The 23,396-nt window shown below is 39.9% G+C and overlaps 1 protein-coding gene across 3 annotated transcripts in view; it reads right to left on the bottom strand.

The window, feature by feature from the left end:
• The window catches only part of WRN (Werner syndrome RecQ like helicase), a 43,637-nt gene that overhangs the window by 6,098 nt on the left and 14,143 nt on the right, over positions 1-23,396 (bottom strand). For 2 of the 3 annotated variants that reach the window (XM_021397358.1, XM_021397359.1), the window contains exons 10-31: positions 22,727-22,807; positions 21,819-21,963; positions 20,949-21,024; positions 19,866-19,933; positions 19,373-19,481; positions 18,491-18,559; positions 17,896-17,978; positions 16,673-16,779; positions 15,730-15,917; positions 14,357-14,534; positions 13,558-13,739; positions 12,417-12,518; positions 12,037-12,129; positions 10,552-10,693; positions 7,144-7,314; positions 6,972-7,066; positions 5,672-5,744; positions 5,429-5,502; positions 4,124-4,202; positions 3,729-3,841; positions 2,718-2,832; positions 1,488-1,613 (exon numbers count right to left, since the gene is read on the bottom strand). In XM_021397358.1, the coding sequence (XP_021253033.1) occupies positions 1,488-1,613; positions 2,718-2,832; positions 3,729-3,841; positions 4,124-4,202; positions 5,429-5,502; positions 5,672-5,744; positions 6,972-7,066; positions 7,144-7,314; positions 10,552-10,693; positions 12,037-12,129; positions 12,417-12,518; positions 13,558-13,739; positions 14,357-14,534; positions 15,730-15,917; positions 16,673-16,779; positions 17,896-17,978; positions 18,491-18,559; positions 19,373-19,481; positions 19,866-19,933; positions 20,949-21,024; positions 21,819-21,963; positions 22,727-22,807 (2,469 nt within the window). Of the gene's footprint in view, positions 1-1,487; positions 1,614-2,711; positions 2,833-3,728; positions 3,842-4,123; positions 4,203-5,428; positions 5,503-5,671; positions 5,745-6,971; positions 7,067-7,143; positions 7,315-10,551; positions 10,694-12,036; positions 12,130-12,416; positions 12,519-13,557; positions 13,740-14,356; positions 14,535-15,729; positions 15,918-16,672; positions 16,780-17,895; positions 17,979-18,490; positions 18,560-19,372; positions 19,482-19,865; positions 19,934-20,948; positions 21,025-21,818; positions 21,964-22,726; positions 22,808-23,396 lie in introns of those variants that run through there. The other variant, XM_021397360.1, reaches the window with a different exon arrangement.

The raw sequence follows: 23,396 nt of genomic DNA, 5'->3' as shown, positions 1-23,396 counted from the left end.
TTCTAATATTTCTCAAACTTATTCCAGCTCATAAAGAACATATTTTTCTCATGACTAATACTTTTCTTAGCTCATGTGTAATGTCCAACACCTTGGACTACTTCAGACAAAGACAGACTCTCATCAGGAATAGTGCTGCGTGACCACCTTCAGCCTGCTCATGTTCTTATGTCACAACTAAACACCACCCTCTTTGCACCCTGTGGCAGCTGAATCCCAGCAAATTCTACTAAAAAGGAAATGGATGCTTTTGGTCTCGTAGTTGAACATCAACACAGCTCCTGTTTCATGAGACACTTCCTTGACAAAGCTTCAGATGTTTCCTGCTAAGTAGCTGTGATGCGCTTGACCTGCTAGTGGTCCATATGATTCACAATACCAAAGAAGAACATGTTTAACAGTACCAAAACAAGCTTCCATTTCAAGTCTGTTCAATAAATTCTTCTCTGAAAATATTTGCACTGAAGAGAAACATCTGAAACTTACTCCACCTCAACTTGTATTTTTCAAGGAGAGATTTCAAACTGGTTACTTGTCTTCCTTCAAAGACCAGGTTTTATGTTTCTACTGATTTCTCCAGGGACAATACACATACTGTGTATAAAATTATGAGGATTAATGGAAGCAGAACATCAAGTTATCCACCCAATAATTATACAATTGTTTCTCGTTAATTAGCCCTTGCATGCACTCTAAGCTAGCAACTACCTGACAGGTATTATCCATACTCTTGGGAAAGACAAAATAAAATTCAAAGCGACTTCAATTTTCTACTGCAGAATTAAAAAGCACAAAAGGACACTATATAAAGTGGCTCATGGTGCTCATCTTTACAGGGCACGTGGTGTGATATCCATTTAACCACAGGCCCCATGGCCTTGAACAACTTAGATGTGACAGGTAACTTGACCTTAGCTTTTCTTCGTAACAGGAAACGCATCTTTAGAAAGTCTGAATGAGAAAGCCACACTGACACAGTCTTATAGTTTTGCACTGAATCTCCGTATGACCTTCACTTTTCAGCATTACAGTCTAACATGTGGAGATGGCATAGGCAAAGGAACAAGGGATTTGCTACCTAAAGCAACACCAGAGTTAGTGAAAGTTATCCAAGTAGTTATTAGCCTTAAAGACACAACTATGTACAGCCCCGTGCTCAGTGTACTTTCCCACAGGCTTCCTGATCTGGACATTTTTCTATATGCCCTTACTGTGAGAAGACAAAGATACAGAGCTAGATGGAACTAAAACCTATAGCAGAAAAGCACATTGCTCAAAACTACTAAAACATGCCAATAAAATAATGGCAGCAATTATGCGCATGTCCTGCAAATCAAAAGATACTCCTTTAGTGTTCTACAGCCACCCCTCCCCAACACTGGGGGAGAATTTAAGGGAGCAAATGTGCAAATTCCCTAAACATTTAGGTAAAATATCACCACTGTTAGTTTTCTAAGAGAAGGAGACCACCACAGGGAGAAACTTACCAGGGAGAGATCTTTCTCTTGGAACAGGACATAGGTGACATGCTCTGAGGGAGACAGAGCTTTAGCATTCTTCCAGGGAGATTTCTCTTTCTGATCTGCAGATTCAGATTTGGGGAATACGTCCGTCTGAGTGATACAAAGAGGAGTAAAAGGATTATATCTCAGTAACAACTAATGAATCACCCTCCCATTATCTAAAGTAGTAACAGAAACAAGCCATTCATCACCGTGCAGACTAATTTTGACCATTAAAAAAGTGAAGAGAGAATCAGGATGGATACTCACATATCTCCATCTTAATAAAACAAGCACAAAACTGCCCCAAGGGACTCTCGAGGAAAAAGCCAAAAAACAGTGTGTCAACATAAAACTTAGCTGGTGCTCATTATGTATGTAAAATTACTCCATCAGAACAAACTATGGTATCCCATCTGCTATTTTTGTATGGAAGCTTCCTCCAATTATTTTAAACTTCAGCTGAAAAAAGATTTCTTGAAAAACAGGAATGGTTTCGATGCCCATATTTATGGTCCATTAGCTTTCTCTTAAGGAAAAAGATGACTTGATGTTTAATGCATTAAGGAATTATGTCAATCACGACAGAAGTAGTGTTACTGTTCTACTTACTTTCTAACATTCTACTCCCAGTATCTACAGATTTACATAGGAATTCACCCCCCTAAACTGCTGCATATCACCTCCAATCCTGTGCTCCGTGGTCCCTCTCTGATGGTGTCTCTTGGCATTATGAGGGCAAGAGTGATGACGAGAAAATCTCAGAAATATAGCAACAGTGTTGACAGAAGTCAGACATCTGACCTCTTCTACAAGTCTGCTCAAGAAAAGCTTACAGAAACAACGATGAGCCCTGCCATCAAAATCTACCGAAGCAGTAACCTGGTGGGGGCCATTTCCTATACCTTTGGTCTACAAAGCCAAATTACAGTAACTAGCTTCAAGCTCTTAATAATATGGCACCATCAATCTGGTTAGATAGGTGGTCTTAATATGCATGCCCAGCAACACCAATCCATAACATCAGCCAGGTCCTGATGTCATTACTGTGTAGCACATTTGGATTTGGAAGGCCTATATGTAAGCAAGGCTGCCCTGCTGGGATGGGAAAACTGTGTTAAGGACAAACCCTGAAGGAGGAATCCAACAGCTACAGACCAAATTATCATCTTTAGGGCTCTTGCATGCTAGGAGACACTTAAAAGTAAATCATACCTGCAAACCATTCGCTTGGCAGAAGTCCTTAATCTCAGCCAGTAGAAGGACCAGCATAGTGGATTTGGCTTCAGATACACCATCAATTCTCTTCACGTTCTCAACAGTCGTAGGCCTGGTTCAGAATAAATAAAAGGCATGGATATGTCCTATACCGAAGCTTTGAATCATAAAGTGTCTGAATGATGTGCACTTGGACTACAGATCTATCAGCCACTACTTGAAAATTTTATTACTGTACTATCATCTCTGGAATTAAGTTCTCCGTCTGCACTTCTGTATCTTGAAGCTTGACTGCAGCAAAAATTTCAAATTTGCTGCTTAATACTTCAGTGTATGTTAGCTGCATCTTTTATTTGCTATTTCCTCCTGAAAGCATATAAGACTAGAGATAATCCATGGAAGAACATACACATTCCAAAAAGTATTCTTATCTAATGCTGCGTAGCAGCTCAGGAAGGCTCTTCTCATGCATTAAATACTGATCTGCCCTACGATACCCTCTCTTAACATGAAAGAAATCTTTTTTTTTTTTCCTTTCAGTAGTTGAGAGCAACACCAAGTTTTTATTATTCTTTTGTGCTACAGAGCTACCCATGTAAGGTAAGGGACAGCTCTGTATCTCTAGCCATCCTTATCAGGATATGGACATAGTAAAATGTTTACAACACACTGGAGAGAAGTTGGAAAGGTAAGAATCAGAGAATATGCACTTTCCCCTCCCTGACTGTCAAACTGACAGGAGGTTTGGTTACAGAGACATATGCAAAGTTGGCATTTTATTTAAAAACAAACAAAACCAACACTAGAACGAAGAGACAAGTCTGATGTATACAGCTTTCTAACTTACGTCAGTAAGTAGTCTACAAGGGTATTATGACAAACTAAATTGATCTGGAAAAATGCTGCTCCTTTACAAATGAGGCACGCTACCCAACAAAAGCAGAAAACGTGACTTGGCTTGTGATTTTTTTCTTGAGTTTTTCTAATATGTATGTATGCTGGCTTTACCTCATTCGGGCCATCTCCACCAGGATCTTATTGGTTGCCAAGACAGCAGGAGGAATTACCTTCTCATTGGCTACCTTCTGTCTAGCAGTCAGCAACTTGCCATAGAGAGCAGTCTGTGAAGAACAGAGCCAAATTCTCATAAAGAAGCTTTAGATCAAGCATGTAGAAATGATTCAAATATGAGCTGAAACATTATAGCTTCTCTAATCTTTCCCCCAGTACACAAAAACCCTGCAACCCATTAAGAACTTCACACGGAAATTCTCTTTCAGGACTTCTACTCAAAACATCTTTGTAATGTCAAAGAGCTGCCCAAGACAGTTGTTCCAATACAGCAGAACTGTGCTCTACAGGTTGCCTGCAGTTCACAGATATCCTCTCTTCCAAAGACTTACCTCTAGTTCGTTTTCCCGGGATGAAACAACAGGTATTCGGGGCCTCAAAGGAGATTTCACTGGTGAGCGCTCTGGCGGACTGATGAAAGTTACATATAAAGTTAGCACTTGTGTCTAATCAATTTATTCACAAACTTTATGCATAGTGCTGTAAGAGGGCAGCAGCCCTATTTGTTTTGCTTTTTTTTTCCCCCCTGCTATTTGACAGTACAGTCGGATTGTGGCCCAGCACATCATGCTGGCAGCAGCACTGATACAGGACTTGAGCTGATTGAGGCAGAATTAGTAGCATCCCAAAGCAAAATTTAAGAAAACTCCTCTGTGACTGGTCCTATAACTTAAGAATAACCTTTCACTGTAAAAGAAACTCAGATAAACACTGTAGTTTTGTGTACAAACCACCTGTATCTCTACCAGCATCTGGATGGTTGTATTGTTAAGAAAGTGTATTTTTAGAAGCACTTGTCCATTCATGATGTTATTCTGACAGTACTGATAAGAAACATCTTGCATTTCTACTCCTGGCCAGTAACAAGGATCTTTGCCAAAAAGAGCTATTAACTTTAAAAGCATCAGTAACAAAGACACAGCTGCTGTGCTGTAAGCAGAGTTAGCCGATGTTACCACTAGGCATGTCTGCGTAGAGAAAGCATCACAGCTACCAGCCTACAGGCTCACGTGCTTAGGAAATTTTACCTCTAATTAGGCAGCCATCATTACACTGCAATAGCCACAAGCAGACAAACCAGAATAAGTGTTTTTTTCCTTGCTTTGCTAAGCAAAGCGCAAAATAACTTGTTTTAGACTGCAGCTGTCCCTAAAATGATTTTTCTCCATACAGCTACAGTGGCAGTTTTTCAGCTTAAGTGACATCTGGCTTTCCTGTCTTCTGCAAGCATCAGGATGCTTGTTGGAAAGAAGAATAGAACTGCTCAGAAATGCAAGATGGGTATAAATGATCACAATTTAAAATCCATTACAGTTTCAGCCATTGCACAGAAGACACTGACTGGAAAAAAAAAAGTGGCCACAGTAGAAGTACCCAGTATAAAGCTGCAGCTGCTCCATTTTGATTAACATTTTCTTTCTTTAATCCTATTGGATTTGAAGCAAAGCCGGTTAGAAAGTTTGCACTTCTGCAGTTAGTAAAACTTGCTCTACAAGTTTAAAATCTTCTTTTCCTCTTTTCTTTAAGTACTAATTACTTGCAATCAAACAATTCTATGGTCAATTCCAAGTGGAATATTGTTTCAAAGGACTGTATTACCAACAATTTCCATGCTAATAATGTTTAGAAGAGTGTACCTGTTAACCATGGTATTGCTTCTTGGAAGAGTTCCAGCTTTTCTGTCATATGCAAACATTTCATACAAAGACATCTATAAAAACGGACGAACAAGACAAATGAATGCTAATTTAATAGCATTTCCCAGCAATGCTGCTGTAAGCAGGAAAATGTGCATTTGTGACACCATGACGTACTTGGAAGATTTTTAATGCAAACAAAGAAGGACCAAAGGACACGAGAGGAGCTGTACACATACAGACCTGCTTAACTGGTGACTGCTTTGTGCCTTTTGTGTCTGGGGAGCGCTGCGTTGAGACCGCAGGTGACCTACTGCTGTAATGAAACAGAATTCTACCTTACTTGAATTGACTGAATCATTCGTACAGTGACACAGCCATTTAAAAAAATTAACATTTTACTAAGCAAACCGAGTAGAACTTTGTACAATGCCTTTTTTTTTTTAATAACAGAACACTGAGAACCTCAAAGTTTGATAAAAATGTAACTTTAAAAAGGAACAAAAAATCTTGACATACAGAAGAAACAGGGATTTTTGATGACAAATCAAAGGTTTGTGACACACTCTTTATAAAAACAATCAGTTTTTAAGATCCTTCATCCGGAGAAGACAAGCAAGTATCAACTTCCCAGTCTGCACTAAGAGTGCACCTTTTGCCACTTCTTCTGTATAGGAACTAACAAGGTATTTTTTTCTTCTAGAAGACCTGAACACAGCAGCTAAAAAAAGTCACAACAGAAAAAAAGAGAAGGCAAAAGAAAACCAGTGCTTGGATTTAGCATTGCTGAAAAATAAATAATTACAATCGAGACATCTTTGAGTAGGTGCCTAGCACTGAAGAACTCTGTTCCAACACTATTTGTTGCTACAGCAAAGCCTCTGCAACCTCCAGTTCTTTATCTTTCACTGCAAAAAGAGTTGGCCTCAGCCCATGCTTGTGACGACCAACAAAACACTGTTTATGAAGTACAACTGGAAGCGGAAGATGACAAGCAAAAGTTCACATGCCATTTTCTTGAAATAATTTACTCTGATGGCAAATCAGCTGACCACCACTGAAAAAAACACACACTTTTGCAGACATACTCACTGAGACCTGAAAAAGTTAAGATGACACAAAAATAACCACACGAAGACAGACAAACCATTACACATTTGTGTTGTATCAATTCTTTTTGCAACACAGGCATGTAGCACATAGACTGGGAACGCGAAGCAGAAAAGCTAAATTTTATGAAAATGTAGGTCAAGTGCAGAACTGGGAAAACAAACTGTTAGCTGCTCTAGTTTAAGACCAACTGAATTGCATAACTCATCAGCAGTAAAAAAAAAAAAGAAGGTAAATCTTCCTCTAATATTTCCTGCCTTCAGCAGAACCATTTTTTTTTAATATTATGATAATACCTAAGGGAAAGCCTTGGCTGCCAAGTCCAGTGCAGCAATCTCTAGTCCAATCTGCCACTTCCAGAACTAGGCCTCAGAGACTGATGACCTAGATGGTAAAAATAGAGTGCTTAAGAGGAAACATACACTATAATTACCTTCTAGGAGTTCTCCTTAAGTTTAAGTCTTCATTGGACTGTAACAGAAGACTTGGATTTGAGGCAGATTCAGCTTTCAAAAGCCAATTTCTACCCTGTAAGAAACAAACAATAAGGCTTAGTTATAGATTACTCAGAAGCCTTTGATGGGTAGCCTCACACCAAGAAGTACCTTCAGGGTAAGCCCGCATGTTGTCGCAAACTTGCTACGCCCAGAGACTTCTCTGAGGAATCCTTCCATTATCAGCTGTTGGCTGAGCGATTTCCACCAGTTCTCTGTCCAGTCTTTTCCACAACCATACAGAGAGTGTTTTCTGTATCTGTCTGGCAGACGTTGAGAATTCTGAAATTGAGAGAATCGGTCGGGTTTTTCCAGCTCTTTTGGAAGAAAGTTTCCAATATACCCTGCAAGATGTATCACAAGATATGATGAATGTGTCCCCAAGAACATATCCTCCTAGAAGAGCTTCTCTGCAAAGTCACAAGCCAAAAAATATTTAAGTTTCCGCAATACCCATCACAACAACCACACTTAGAACTCAGTGATGAGCATAAACCATGCTTATCGCCTTGTTCATGTCACTTGAAGACTGATTTCACCTTTGCTAACGTAATCCATTTTTGTGCTGTGAAAACATTATGACTTCAAAAGGCAAACTACACTGAGATGACGAAACTGTAAAACCGTCTCTGCACATGGAGGAAGTTACATGATAGGACAGCGGTGCAGAGACAGGTACAAGCTGACTACAGACACCTACTCTAGTGCTCTTCCTCTACTTCAGCTGCCTGTTACAACATTCGGGCCTTCACTTCAACATTTCTTTTTCTTTGGAATTGTTGCTGGTTTCATCACCTCTTAACAACCGGTGAGACCAGAAAAAACCCACAATTAGGTCCTCTCTGATGGGTTCTCACTCCCCAGTCTCAAGACCCAAAGGGACCGCAGAGGGCTCAAAGCCCCTTCCACACAATGGGAAACTTTTCATGAGCCTGAAAAGTTCAGAACATTTCTGAAACCAGGTAGTAAGAGGGGCTCAAGTGATAGCAGGTAAAAGCATCTCAGAGGGAAGGAAGTTTCATTTTACTGCTAGTATAAGAAAGTGACAGGACATGCCTAAGACTGTCATTTGCCCATGTGCTGACTATCTCCTATCACAGAGAGAGCCATATGGTCAAATAAGCAAATTTTTTTTTAATTACAAAACATATGCATATGCTTATGCAGAACATATGCTCTAGTATATATGTAGGTTGCTCTGAAAGTAATGCCACCTATTTATTTCTACAGAAACTACAACAAAGAGCACTATAACTATTTGATAAGGCAAATTCTCAGTTATAAAATGTTATTTCTCAACATGGTCACCACCATTATCTATACGTTTTTGCCAGCAATGAAAAAGATCCTGCATGCTGCGGTGGTCAGCACGGGGAGGCCTGCTGAGCTCCATCATGTCCCCAGGGTTCACAGGGAAGAGCTCTAGACAGACAAGGAACTCCTGCTCAGCTCATGCAGCAAGCAGAGCAGCAGGAAGAGGGGCTTGGTTCAGCCTTCAACAGCTGGGAATGCCAGCCACATGGAAGAGGGACACAGCTTGCTATAGGATGGGTCTGGGGCACTGAGTCCTGACTCTGAATTAAAGCGAGTCACCTCTTCAGCAGGCAGAAAAAGGCAAGTTCTACATCCTCATGTCTAGACAGCCCTCATTCAACTCTTAACATGAATTATTTGAAAGCATAGTGACATTCCTCTCTGTTCTGCGGTTACATTATTTACTCCAGTGACTGCACATTTTCAGAATGTGGTTTTGACTCTGAGAGCAAGTTCAACGATGGATATCTCTATAAAAGGAATAAGATGCAAAATAGTAAACTTTTTGTCCATATTCGGGCTAAGCATTGTTGCTTAGGTTCTGACAGTCAATCCTGTGCCAAACTTACAATTTTAACAGCTTAAGAATTATTAAATGTTAGAATTACTACTAAAAGCCATTTGCAACCAATCACTAAGTCTATTATTCACAATAAAATCATTGCTGACACAGCTATAAATTCCCCGTTGGCTGATAGAAGAAGCACAGTTTTAAACGTCACATTCTTCTTGGTTTAGCAGGGTTAGTGTAATATTTCTGTCAATGCAGCTCTAATTCAAAGTTTCCCAGAGGACCTTGCTCACTTTTTTTTTTAACCTGACTCAGCTTTCAAATATTAAGTGAAGCCTGGTCCCCCCCAGTGGTCTACCTGAAATCTCTTGGAGGCCAGCTGGACTTACTTGTTGTAAAAAGATACCATTAACTTTTAAAAGCATCAGTTCTCCACAAACTACATGAAATTTCAAAGCAATATACCAGTCATCTTCAGATAGATATAGCATGTATAACTTGCGGTGATACCGGTGGACTACTTCACACATTTGCTGTAGAAAAGGACAAACTGAAGCAACAGAGCAAAGAAAAACACAATTTTTAAAGAGTATATTAGCCCAGAGATAAGTGTTGCAAGCAGTAAGAAGTTATTCCATATTAACGCTGCAAACTTGGCATGATTGACAATTCTCTCAATAATGTCTAACAAATAAATAATTCAAACTACTTTAAGACCTATAATTATGTATTTTCACTCTAGGCACACGTGTGTAACAATTAGCAGATATCTCACTAAAAGGAAAGAAAGCATGACATCATTCACTGAGTGTTACCAAGTACTGCAAGTGATTTTTTTCCAGGCTGTAAACATTTGAAGTGATTTTGTTGACTCCTGTGTTTTCTGTCTGGTGCATTTCTCCTTGGTATTTCAAAAGCATTGCATGTTAAGATATGCATAAATCATTTATACTCATCTTAATATGCTACCTCCTGTCTCACCACTCCAAGTCAGTCAGCAGTACAAAGCCAGAATACAAGTCATCATCTGCTTTTTTTCAAGTCAACCGACTACCAAGCAGAGACTTGTTTGCTCTTAATTCTGGAAAGGCTATTCCTTTCAGGACAATGGAAACGATGAGTTTTCACTGAGAAGCCACTTAATTGCCTCTGCAAAGACATCAGACTCTCCAAAAAGAATGTAAGAGCTCAAGCCTTCCAGAAAGAGCTTCGGAACCCTTGCCAGGACTTTGCTTAATAGACAGCTGTTGATAACAAACTCGAAGTAACCCACAAAACACAGGACAGCTCTGCATAGCACAGGTAACATACAGCACATTTCTAAGCTGAGATCTTGGGCCATAGCAGGCTGCATGTTGCACCTTTTCGTAAAGCAGAGCTAAGACAAGAAGAGCTCAGAGGCAGAAGCTGTTCCTTTGTTGTACCTATGCAAAGGTAAGTACAACGTGCTTAGGAGGTTCGCTCCATTTATTGATGTTGCATTTAAAGGCAACTACCTAGTTTGCTGCATGGGAAGTGCTGCTGAAGAGCTTCAGGAAATCTATCCTAACTCTCCACCGTTACATAGCTCTCTAAGAAAAAGGTACTAAAAACACAAATGCATATCAATGTATTGTCTATCAATAAAAAGGCCAGGACATGGTAATGATCCCTCTTCTCTCAGAGCACATACAGTAATTTTTAATATCACTTACAGACCCTCGGAGAAACAAAATGGGAACTCTAGTTCCAAACTTCTCTTCCAGGACGCTCACTGCAGACAGCAGCTGATACGCTTGCTTTCCAAAGTCCTGTAAACCACCATCTGAATCACTGGAGGTTGCCAAACAGGAGGTCCTGAAAGGCACAAAGAAAACTAAGCTTAAGCATAAACAAACCAAGCCTCCTCTTCTTTCCAACGCTGTGTATTTCATTTGGTTACCACTTTGTAGACATCTTAAATTACATTTAAAGGCATCATTAATTGCTCATACAGGTGTAAAGAACTAGAACTGAAAGTGTGAGATCAAGCAAGATCGAAGTCACGTGTGATTAAGATAGCTGCACAACCAAACACTAAACAGTTCTTCATGGTACTTGCTATGACAGAACAACGTCATCTCACCAATCTTCTGGATTTAGTATTTGAATATTTGGACTGTCTTTGGTATAAAACTTCTTTGTTTGTTTTAGCTGCACCTAATAGCCAACAGGTTGTTTCTTTCTTCCCAGTAAACACAGGCAAAGTGAAACCAACAGAAGGAAAGAGCAATCCCATTTCCTATGCCTTGTTATTGCACATGCTACTGACTGGAAAAACCTATCAAAAATTGACAAAAAAAACAATTCCAAAAAGAGAAGGACGATGTCCTGCATTTCAAACAACTTGAGCTGTGCAATACAAATTCACAGTGTGGCCCTTTACTGGGGCACAACATCGTAACTGCAAACAAATTGAAGATACGATCTCTCAAGTTTTATTCTTGGTCAGTTTGGGGAGGGCCCAGACAAAGTTTCCTTATTCCTTGAGTATATAGGAAATATAACCATGCTGGTACATTTTTTTCTGAGAGCAACACACTTTAATATCTCTTCTCTGATCAGAAAGTGTTACGGTACAAGAACAATGGATCATTTACAACAGCTTCAGGAAAGTGTGTATCTGCGCACACAAGAGATGGAGGGAAGTGTTTCTACTCGAATCTGCGGAGCTACGGATGCCCTGGCTTCCCTTCACACTTCTGAAATTATTACAAATGCTGGAAAGAACACGTCAACACACAACATAACAAGAGCACAGCTCCTGTTACACTATGGCAATTCAACCTGAGACACACGGTTCTGCATCCCACTTCCAAGAGTTTTCTTCTGGGATTAGTTACCCAGCAGGACTTATAAAGAGATGAAAAACCGCGTATTTCCACAGTCTGAGAAAATTGCTCGAAGCCATTTTGGGAACTGTGGCCATGCTTTATTTACAGGCTTTCCCACAGCAGAACTTATTGCTTAAAACCTGCCTCACGGCTTCTTCAATTATTGAGCAGCAAGTTAGGGACAGCTGTTCAAACAAAGATAAGCTTCAGGCTCAACATCTGCAAAACCAAATGCATAAGAAGTCAATTATTTCAGATAATTTGCCTTCTAAGTCAGCCTGAGAGAACACAACCTCTTGTATCAGCCTTTAAAGGGAGAACACTTACCTGCACCTGCAATTATCACAGCACTCTTCTGTGCCCATAATGCCAGAGGAGACCTTTCGGAGTTGTTTATCTTCAAAATGAGACAGAATGATTCTACCCAAGGGAAAGCAGGGAATTAAATAAAAGAACAAAAACTTACTCATTAAATTCATTGCAGAAAACAGAATTGAAATCAGCATAATTAATTCACTGCGGAGCCAATTTTGGCCCTGATTCCACTGAAGAAGAGAGTTTTTTTGAAAAGTATTTAGGGAACACTTGACACATACTGATATTGAAGAAGCTTTATGTTTACGAGCTACATTTGTGACAGAGTCACAACAGCTCTTATTAATGCTAATTTAAATTATATGCAGTAGTGTCCAGTATGCAGTACTCACTTTCTTCTGCAGCTGTTTGAGGAAAGGTACTTCTCCATTTTTTCTAACATCTTCAGTTTGTACAATCTGAACTTTTCATTGTGTATCGCACTTAGGAGACGTCTGCCAGTCAAAAGAAAAAATGAACCTTAAATATTGACCACTATTCTCCTGCGCCTCATCAACAGTGAAATACACCTGACAACTGTCTCAGTCGGGTTCCCTGGAAACAGCAGGAGGCTATCTCCTCCTAAAGCCAGACCCAAACTACCTGCTTGTTTTTCTACAGTCTTGATCCTTACAGCATGGGGCACAGTCAGAACATCACTGTATTCACACTTTTCTACATTCGATAACTATTCTAAATAGGGCAGAAGGAGAGACTTGAAAGCTTCTTCCACCCCCATAATGTACAAAGCTTCAGAAACCCATGTCAAAAGCCACAGAGCAGGGAAGGAAAGGACAGAGGGTGTTGAGAGGTGGCAGTTTCACTCGGTCTCTAGTTTTCCAGACAAGTTCTGGAAAGTTTTAGTCAGCGCTACTGCCAGATTACAAAGCACGCTAGTACATTAACCACCCTCCTAAGTAATTCAGGGACAAGATCTTACAACATGTCCACCTGGTGTCTAATGTAATACCCTTTATAATAGCCACAGAAGCATCCAAGTGAAAAAAACTAGCACGAGAGTACTTTTATGGGTTTACTGAGAACTCACTTAGTCCATGCTCTGAGCTGCTGTATGAGCCAAATCTGAGCTACTATCTGCAAAATGCTCAAACCTGAGTGAGAAAGAGCACACAGGAGAAAGAAAGGGGGAGAAAAGCAGGCAATTCTACAGCACCAGCACTCCTTAACGGTGCTAATGGGTCTTAGAAAGAGGTCTGATGATTTACAAGACGAGTAACCAGGTCTCATTCTTGTCCGCCTTGCAAAACATTTTCAAGAAGCTTAAGTAGAACAAAGACACACTCAATGTTACTGCACTTACCTACCATCTTCTAGAATAAATACAATGTACTCAGTATCCAGCACTGTGTATGCATAAAAGTTCTTGGAACCGTGCTGACAAAGTCATTATGATTTCCAGCCAAACCACTCCTGCTCCTTTCTTTAGATACCTGTTAGCTATCTGTGTCAAAGCAGCCATCTTCAGCGATTTACCTGTTTAAAACCAAGTCTGCCGCAGTCCACAAGACGTGACACGAAGCAGGAAGCCCATCACGACCAGCTCTTCCAATTTCTTGATAATAGGATTCCATTTCCTTAGGGGCACCGTAATGAATAACCATTCGGATATCTGCTTTATTGATGCCCATTCCAAATGCCACTGTAGCCACAACACACTACAAAACAAAAGGCACATGCTGTATGTTTGGAAATGATCACCAAGATGATACGTTCGCGTTTCTATTAATGCTCATGTTGTTGGTGACAATTTTTTTTTTTGCTACAGACTCAAAATTCAGCCTAAGGTACAACGGCTTCAAACTCACACTTGAATCACTGTTAATAAGGAGCCTGATTTTGGTCACAACACGAGCACAGGATTATAGTCATGAGAGTGAAGCTATGGCCTGCCAAATGTTAAGAGTGTTTTCAGGTAGTTATTCTCAAACAAAGGATGATAAACCTGCCCTGAAACAGAACACAAGAAATCCCGGATAACTCTGTGCCTGCTCAGCTGCAATAGGAAGAAAGTAGCTCACAGAAGTTGGGAGGGCATCGTTCCAGCTACACCATCAGTTTCCTCACGTGCTATGCATTTTTGAGAGATTTACTAAGGGAATTTGAAACATAAACCAGGAACTACATTACTGTCAGCGCAGACCAGCAATTTCTTTCCCAGAACAGGAGATGTACAAAGTAAACTGGAAACACATACTGATATTTCCAAATTCTTCCCTCCACTGGAAAATCTACAGTTAGAACTAAGACTACACAAACTCCATTTGCCAAGTACCTGAATTTCATCCCGCATGAACTGGTGATGGGTCTCTCTCCTTTTTTGAATTCCCATGCCAGCATGGTATGCGCCACAGGTCACACCAAGTTTATTCAGTTCCAAAATAACTTGTTCGGTGGCCTTTCTTGAAGGGCAGTAGATGATAGTGGGGCCTTCAAACTCATACGTGGAACTACTAAAAGTAATAACAACACAAAAGATGCAGAAGAGAAGATGCCAGCATTCAGTAAAAACTCTGCTTTGCCCTAATTAAAAAGGCAACGTAGCTCTTTGCAGCAGTTCACCATCTTGGAGATTCTCAGATATGAACAGATTTCAATTCTGTAGCTCCCTTTTCATATATGTTGTTATGCAGAGATAATATCACAGCTAGCACGAAGTGCCACCACCTCACATACGTTAGAGGTACTACAGATTAAAAACTGTTTAGCACCTTTCCGTGAAGCTGCTGTATCAAACGGAAGCAAATTTGCACTCCCAGATCATTTATTAAAAGCTCATAGCTTTCAGTGCTTGAGATTGATCTTCAGACTACATAATCTAAAGTGAAGAGTTTGCCAATGAGCTCTTTGCTAAGCATGAAAGAGAAGGTGTTTTTCCTCCTTCTACAAAAAATCGAGTACTTATGTACAAATTGTTTATCCTTTGGAAAAACAGACTTGAAAGTTATTTGGTGATCTTGAGTGCCTTTTGCAAAAAGCAGATTTTGGTCTGTGCTGGATTAGCAGCGTAAGGCCTCCCAATTTCTGAAGGTCATCGGGAAATGTACTTTTACAGCTGCCACTTTTAAAAGGTCAACATTTATGTAACAGTATACAAATGAGTGAAATTTATTTATACTGCTGTAGAGGCACGCATTGTAGATTGTGACAAAGAGAGGAAAGGGGCAGGAAACCCACTCTCATGAGTACATTGGTGGGTGTGCTATCAAAAGCACTGCAATTGCTCTGTTCAATTAGCCTTCTCAAAAAAAAATCTGATCTCAGATTCATAGCCAACTCACTTATGAATAATACTGTTTAGGAAGGAATCCACCAGCCAATCTATCTCTGTCATTCAAACTGCTACAGTGCCGTCAGCTTCTCTGAGCATCAAACGAACCTGAAGATCCTTCAGTTAACGGCAAGCAAACGGTGAGATACCTCAAACTTTAAAGAAAAAAAAAACTGGGAGAGGAAGAAGATGGAGGGCAGGGGTGCGCATATGATGAATGACTAGCATGATATCAGGTGCAAGCTGGGGAGAGAGCCCAGGCTCCACCTCAACAGAGCAGTTTAAGACTGCTACCAGTTTTTGGTACACAGTACTGATAATTCCTTAAGTACTAATGCGTATCTGCAGGAACAACAAAAATAGGCCTAAATCCTTACCTTCCTTTCCTAATAAGGAACTGCTTCAAATCTCTAAGGATATTTCCACTCTGCCGTCCAACTTCTAAGTACAGATTAGGTCTGTCAAAGCTAGTACATGTGATCTGGGGATTCTTCAGGTTCAGACAATTCACTATGTCTTCTCTAATTGAAGGACTTGCAGTTGCTGTTAAAGCAACAATGGGAACCTGAAATGATTAAGAAAAATCAGCACAAAAAGTCAGATACCTCTCAACAATTTAAGATGAGTCAAAACTGATCAGCATGTCAACAGGCGCTTTAATCTGCTTAAGTTCACCAGATCACCTCAGCTATTTGAAAAACAGTTAATATTTAGTCTTCTAGAGCTCCAGTCTACAACGTTAAGGAGCACAGACAGGGACAGAACACCTAAAACACATTGTTTTCTTCTTAATTCACATCTTCTTTAGTTGCATCTTCAATGAGACTGCAGCACCTGTCTGATGCAGCTGGCTAAATTTAGGGAACATTGTATAAAACTTTCAAGAATAAGATCTGAAGTTCAGGTCTAAATTTTGGAGCTTATGCAGTAAACGCTTCAGGACAGTTTGGAAGTTATAACTGACTTTCCTTGCAAGCTGCTTGGCTGGTTTCATAAACAAAATCCTTCAATATTAAACGAGGAGCTTAGTAACAACATTTTTCAGCATGCGGAGATACAACAGAATTACTCTTCTTCAGAAGTTCCTGATAGCCCAGATTCTGAATGCCCTCCATTTAAACCTTTGGGGGAATAAAAAGACAAAAAACAAAAAACCCACAAAGCTCATTCATTGACAGGAACTGCAAAAGCTCCCAAAACAGCCTGGTAAGGTAAGTACAGCCAAAAGGCAACATCAGAAGATGCAACTTCAAACTATCATGTGAAATGAAATAGTATCCTTCTCTTAAATTGGACATAAAGCACATCTTAAAACCTCACCGATGGTAGAGCCTTCTTTAATGAGCTTAACTTTCTAAAGGAATTTCTGAAGTCATGGCCCCACTCAGAAATGCAATGAGCTTCATCAACAGCTATGAGAGTAATACCTGGTGGAGACAAAACCACAGCATGGACACAGCACTTACAAGGCAAACCAACATGGGAAGTTACAAAATACAAACACCATATTCTGTTCAATCTCAAGCTTTCCTTAGAAGGTACCAGCAGTCTGCTTTAAGTTTTGTTTCCAGGATGTCTTCGGCTGTAAGGTCTCACCAAGCCCCTTTTTATATTGGCTTCATTTGTGAAAATGTTTAAGAGCTCTAACGGATTTCCACTACCGCCACCTCCGATTCCTTCTCCAAGCTTCAAATCTCCAAGTACATCTCTACAAAGGGCCAAAGTCTTAACTGTAATTAATGGTTAGGATCTTTTTCTTCTCTTTCCAGACTACCATACTAATTGTCAAAAATGCTTTTTACAGATGTCACTGGTTTCCTGGGTAGTAAAGTAAACCCCAGTTTACTGCATTAAGGAAAAATATCAATTCAGAAAAATACGAGATGAGAAGTGTCAAAGGTGCACCTGGAAAATAACCTTGCTATTTCTAAATCAGAAAATATCCTCAAGTAGAGATATGACATTCTAATGACCATGTTCAAAATAGTATTGCTTGCCTGCTGCACTCAACTATTTAAACTCAATTCCACTTAATTCCTTAGAAACTCAATTCCTTAAACATAACTGTCTTCTCTCCTCTCATTACCCATTACCTGCCTTGGATTTACCCTACTGTTCAAGAGATGCATGAGCCACATCATCTGTTCAAGAAAACAGTTTACCAAGATGCAACACAATGTTTCAAAACACAAGTTTATTGTCATATTTTGAAAAAATCTGATGGATTAAAATACTCTAAAAACTAAAATATTTAGTCATACACTTTTTAATTCCTGTAATTTAAACAGTGTTTCAACCTCTCTGTTCTCAGGAACTTGACAAGCATTCCCATACCAAGACCATGCTAAAGAGTCAGTTTGCATACAGACATTTTTTTTTTTTTTGATCAACAACAGGGTCTTGTGACACCACGTATTCGCAGCCACTACACCAGCTCCAAGCTAGCGGTGAGAAATTGGTTTAACATTGTCAGAGCACTATAACAAGTTAATTATGAAATGAAGCTGTCTGCCACCTCACCATCAACCTCATTCCCAACTTACCAACAGTTCGGTCAATATCCTGAAGTAGCTCTAAATTCCCTGAACAGAACTCTGGTGTCATGTATATGACTCTGTATACACCCCTACAACATCAAGAAAATACAGTGTCAAAGAAGGAGAATTCAAACAAAATGAAACCATGACCGTTCTGAAGATGTAAATGAGAACAAGGTCAGACATCTGGATGGGCAGTAAAAGTGAGGAAATGAAGGCAGAGTAAAGCATTCCAGATCAGCAGGGAAGCAAGGCAGTAGACAGTGTGACAAGGGAATAAACACAGAGATTTTCTAGCCTTTAGAACTAGAAAGAGCAGTTGTAGTGACTCTGACAAATACAGGTTGAAGACCTGTGATTCCTGTATAAATCACAGCATAAAGCTGAGTCAGCAAGCTTCATCTCCCCAGATGCAGAGGGCACAAGAGAGTGGCTATACGCCTCCCAAATGCTCATCGTGTGTAAATGCAAACTCTCTTGCTGACTGCCAGACTCTAGAGCTGAGCCAGGACCAAGACTTTGTTGGAACAGATCAGATGACACATTTCATCCCTCAAATACATCAGGAACTGCAGCCCCAAGACATTTAGACAGGACTTACGCTTTAATGCTGTCTTTGACGTCTGTCGACTGAGCCGAACCAAGCAAGCAAGATGAAATCCCTGACATTCTGCAGTGAAAAAAAGCACAGCTATGTATCGATTTATTTGTGAATGCTTTCTACCTCAGGTTTTTTTTTCAACCTATTGCCAGCATTTGGTGAAGTAAGTTCAAGCTGTGGGGTCAGCAACTACTTTCTTCCAAGGATCTCCATGGAAAAAGCCTTTTTAAAAGAGTAGAAGTCAGTCACTATTCCTGACAACCACGTGCTCATCCACTCCCCTCTCACTGTCTCCCACAGACACATACTTCACTGGTGCAATAAGGAATCAGATTAAGAACATTTCCCTTTCACCTGAGTCAAGTTCCCTACTGCTATACTGCATCAGACCTTTTAAGAAGTGAAGATGCCAGATGTTAGGAGACCTATTTCACTGTCCATCTTAAACATCTGTGCTGTAACCTTGCTCTGAATGGCCTTCATCTTCCACCTGCTCAGATGTTACTGGTTAGACTTAAAAGAAGCCCTATTCAGTTTTGACATAGTTCTCACAGGCTCAAACAGTGTGCCAAGTTTGTCCAACCATTTGTTCTACATAGATAAGAGTGTACAGAAAGAACTGAGAAGGACACACCTTCAGGAACCACCCACCAGCACAGATCCTTTGCAAATTCAGCCTACAATTTCCATAGCTGGGAAATCCAGTGATCTCAGGCAATTTACAGTTTGCATGTGTTTCTGGAGAAACGTACATTTCACAGCTGACACACAAACAGCCTGCTGTACAAAGCTGCAGCCTTAAACACTAAGACATACCACAAGTAGAATCTGGGAGTTTCCACAAGAAACACAACAGCAGCCTGTTACTACTGTGTTACTTACGTCAGCTGCAGAACTTGGTCCTCCATCAAGGAAATAAGCGGACAGATGACTATTCCGGTACCTCTAGTGTGAACAGGAGGAAACTGGTAGCACAAACTTTTCCCATACCCTTAAAAAAAAAAAAACAAAGGTAGAAGTGAAACAACATATAGTTGTTATATTTTATGGCAGTACAGAAGCATAAGACAACTCTAATGCCTTACTGGGCCCTAAAAAGGAAGTTGATGCATGTCCCATTAGCAGACAAAGATGCAGGGTAAATATTGTTGACATCCACTCAATATCACTCCCTCCAAGGTCAGTGGAAAAAACACTGAACAGCAATACAAGCAGTAAGCACAGCTGGCCAAGGTTTGCAACCTCCAACAGTAAAGGTGAGTCCAGAGCACTCTGCTCCTGACAGCCACATAGACAGTCTTCAAGTTTCAAAGCCCTAAACTCCCCTAAAAGAGAAAGATTTCTTGCCACCTTTTAAGAGATAAAAATAACTTACCAGTTGCCATGACAACAAGATTGTCTCTTTTGTCTTCTAAAAGAGAATTTATCACTTTCCACTGAACCCTTTGAATTAAAGGAAAAAAAAATATATTTTATTTCTGCCACCACATGTATAGTGTGCAAATTGTGCTGAAGAAACTCTTTTGGCTGCCTGACAGTTTTCTCTTTGCATGCTGCAACCACTCACACCATGTTCACTCTATGGCAGTTAGTCCTACCAGTGTTACAGCGGGCATCTCTAACACGAAAGTAAGCAACGCTTGATGCAGTCACTCAAAGAACACTGCAAAATAATGTCTCCCATATGCCAGTAAGTGATCCACAAATACTCATGAAAGTTATCTTTCATAGAAGGATTCTGAACAGGGCTTCAGAGTTGCCTAACAATTTTGACTTTTTAATGGTCTCGCAGGTACACAAATTGTGCAGTCAATTAAAACAAAAATTCTCCCTTTTGTAGTTTCCAAGAGTTTACCAAGTACTTAGAGTAAAACAGATGTTTTTTTTTGTTTGTTTTGTGTTTCTTCACCTTTCAAGCCCCAAGCATTGCTCTTCAAATACATTCCGTGCAACACATGGTCTAACACAAGTCATTCAGGATGATTTCACTCCATTCCCATTGATATCAGGAACTCTAACAGCAATGCTGGAATCTATGAGCACATGGTACATTGAAATTATGCTCCATTAAATATTCCAGAGACAAATAGGAGCCTGCCATTAATTAGAGCCATACATCAAAAGGATAACCAGACTAAGGAAGTTTATTATACAAAGAACACATCTGTGCAAGTTTACAGTGTTTGCTCTTTGAAATACCTGAGCTAGATTAGGTACAGAAACATTCAATTGCAGAAGGCTTGCCATCAGAAGAAGCAAGGAATTCATCCTCTACTATGAAAATACAGTATTGTAGTAAATGGGCTTTGTTTTGCTATTTTACAGTAGCAAAGGCTGCCTTCACTAGGGATTTTGCGCAGGTCCAAGTTTGTTAGAGGTTCTTAAAGTAGTAAATTAAAGAAAAAAAAACAATCCAAGCTGAAAAAAGGAAAAGAAAGTGAATTGAAAACGTACTTACGGTTTAAAAGAAGAATGTCCAAAATACATCTTCAGACACACGATCTGGTTTTCAGTAGGTACTGACAGCAACGGATCTTTAGCGGGAGAGAGAAAAGGCCTTATATGCAACTAAATTTTAAACAGATGCGGCTTTGTCTTGACATTCTGCTTGTGGTTAGTGATGCTCAAGCCTAACCTTTGGACAACCCCAGTAGAAAGAGATACATCAAGTTCTGAACACATTTACAGGCTAAAATAAAGGATTACCAGAGAAACAAACACGCTCCTCAGAGACTCTTAATGAAGAAGAAAGCGTACAGCTTTGTTAATGAGATAATAAAGCAACAGACACTGCATAACTACATTAGCTGGAACACGTTCAGATGAAGTAATAGAGATGTTCTACCATTCATCCCTGTAAGACCTTACTGAAGTCATTTTATTTAACACCTGACACTGCAATTTGCTAACAGTCACGGTCTGAAAACGTCATGCGGGGGGATCCAGATCTTGCTGTGAACGATGAAGAAACACATTCAAGATTTCCATTTAAATTTATAGCTATTATTCAGCAGTGGAAGGCATTATACTTCCACCTATTTTTTGTCTGCTGAGCAAACGCATGTTCCCTGTAATAGTCTGCCAAATAACTGTTTAAAGAGATGAAGAGAGTCTTCTGATCATGGCAGGAGTCAACTGTGTTTGACCAAGGACACCTTTAAATTTTCATCTTGACACATCCTCAAGTGCTCCTTTCAAAATCCAGATCAGCTTTTACTCTCTGCTTTAAGAAACTAAGCACAAAACATCACTGTGTTTACACAACCGATTCTATAGAGAATGCTTTTTTTTCCCCCTTCTCCATTCTGCACTATAGTTTAAAACATACCCCAACGTTCCTCCTCCTCCTCTTCAATGACTTCATCTTCATCCCCATCAGGTGCAATGTTCAGTTCTGTGTCAGGAGTTTTCCTGGATTTACTGGACTCCGTTTCAGTTAAAACTTCTTTAGAATTGTCCACATCTTCTAAAGACTGTGAATTCAGAAGAAAGAGTTAATTCAAGATATGAAAGTGTAGATACTACGCATACCTGAGGTAACAAGACATCGGGGCACATGACTACAGCATGGAAAATGGACATGAAGCACTGCATCCACCTGAAAGCCCTGGTCCTTCCCTAGGAGAAAATTCATCCTTTTTTTCTACAGACCTTTCTATCTTGCCTCTTATTTAGTTGTAAGCAACACAATCTTCATATATGCCTAAATAAAAACCTGTGAACGCTCTAATGAAACCATTTGATCACTTACTTGAAATACATGAACTCTGTGGAATCAGGGCAAAAAGTGGGGTAAAGAAAACACAAAATATCTAAATAATCTTAAGTGCCTTAATGGTGTAATACTTGTTTCCCCGAGGTGTCTGCAGAGCATACATATAGCAATGGAGCAACCTATTTGACCTATTGTTCAGATTAACAGCATCTGCAGTGGTTTGAATGCGTGACACACAGCAAACCAACTGAAAAACGATTATCAGCAAAAGTGCAGGAAATGAGTAGGTCAAAAGTCCAAGCTACTACAGCGAGGATGCAGCAGAATGTGTGATATTGAGGTCCTACAATGGTAAATGTAGTTTATCTATCCATATATTCTTCAATCCACCTTTTGTAAGCAACACCTATTTGTTTAATTCCCTCCACTGAATGATGCTATGCACCACTGTGACCTGAGAGCATCATCACTGATTTTAAGAAAAAAAAAAAAGGGGAAAGCCAAACCCCTAAGGCACTCACTTTAAGCATCTCCATTTCCAGTTCTTCATCACTTTCAATGATACAGGAAGTATTTTGTTCATTATCTGTTGGGCATTCCTCCTAAGAAGAAAATACATGTGTACAGCAAAGATATTGCTATTTTTACCTACATCTCAACCTCCTGTATGTGCTACAAACTCTCTCTGTAAGCGTTTACCTCGCACTGAAAAAAAAATAAACTAAGCTCGACATTCAGCTCTGAAGCCCACTCAAAATGAAGCAAATCTGGAAAGTGATAAAACACAAAGGGACCCATTAGTAAGAGGCAAAAACAACAGTATTACCAGATGCGGTAAAGACTTGGAACATAAAGAAATTATAGCTTCACTGAAGAGGCATCAACCCACATAAAGCAGCCACTAGTAGGACTGCCATTTAGAGATCCATTAAAGATCTGCTTTTTATTCATGACCCAGTTAGAGTTGTTTGAATGCAGAATTTGTCCCCGTACTGCAGAGACTTAACATCATAATTTATTAGTAACTAGAAGAGGAAAGCTAATCAGTGTATCTAGAGCTTCTGTATTCAGTAGTCCTCCCAACTATATAACTGAAGAGCAACTCAGTGCTTGATCACCCACACAAACATTTTCCAGAGTGAGCCCTTACTCTAGCCCACCCTAAACTGCTCTCACCAAGATGACTTTTTA

This window comes from Numida meleagris, chromosome 4 (genome assembly GCF_002078875.1).
Source record: "Numida meleagris isolate 19003 breed g44 Domestic line chromosome 4, NumMel1.0, whole genome shotgun sequence".
NCBI classification, from domain to species: Eukaryota; Metazoa; Chordata; class Aves; order Galliformes; family Numididae; genus Numida; species Numida meleagris.
This window is presented reverse-complemented; position numbering and strand designations above follow the sequence as displayed.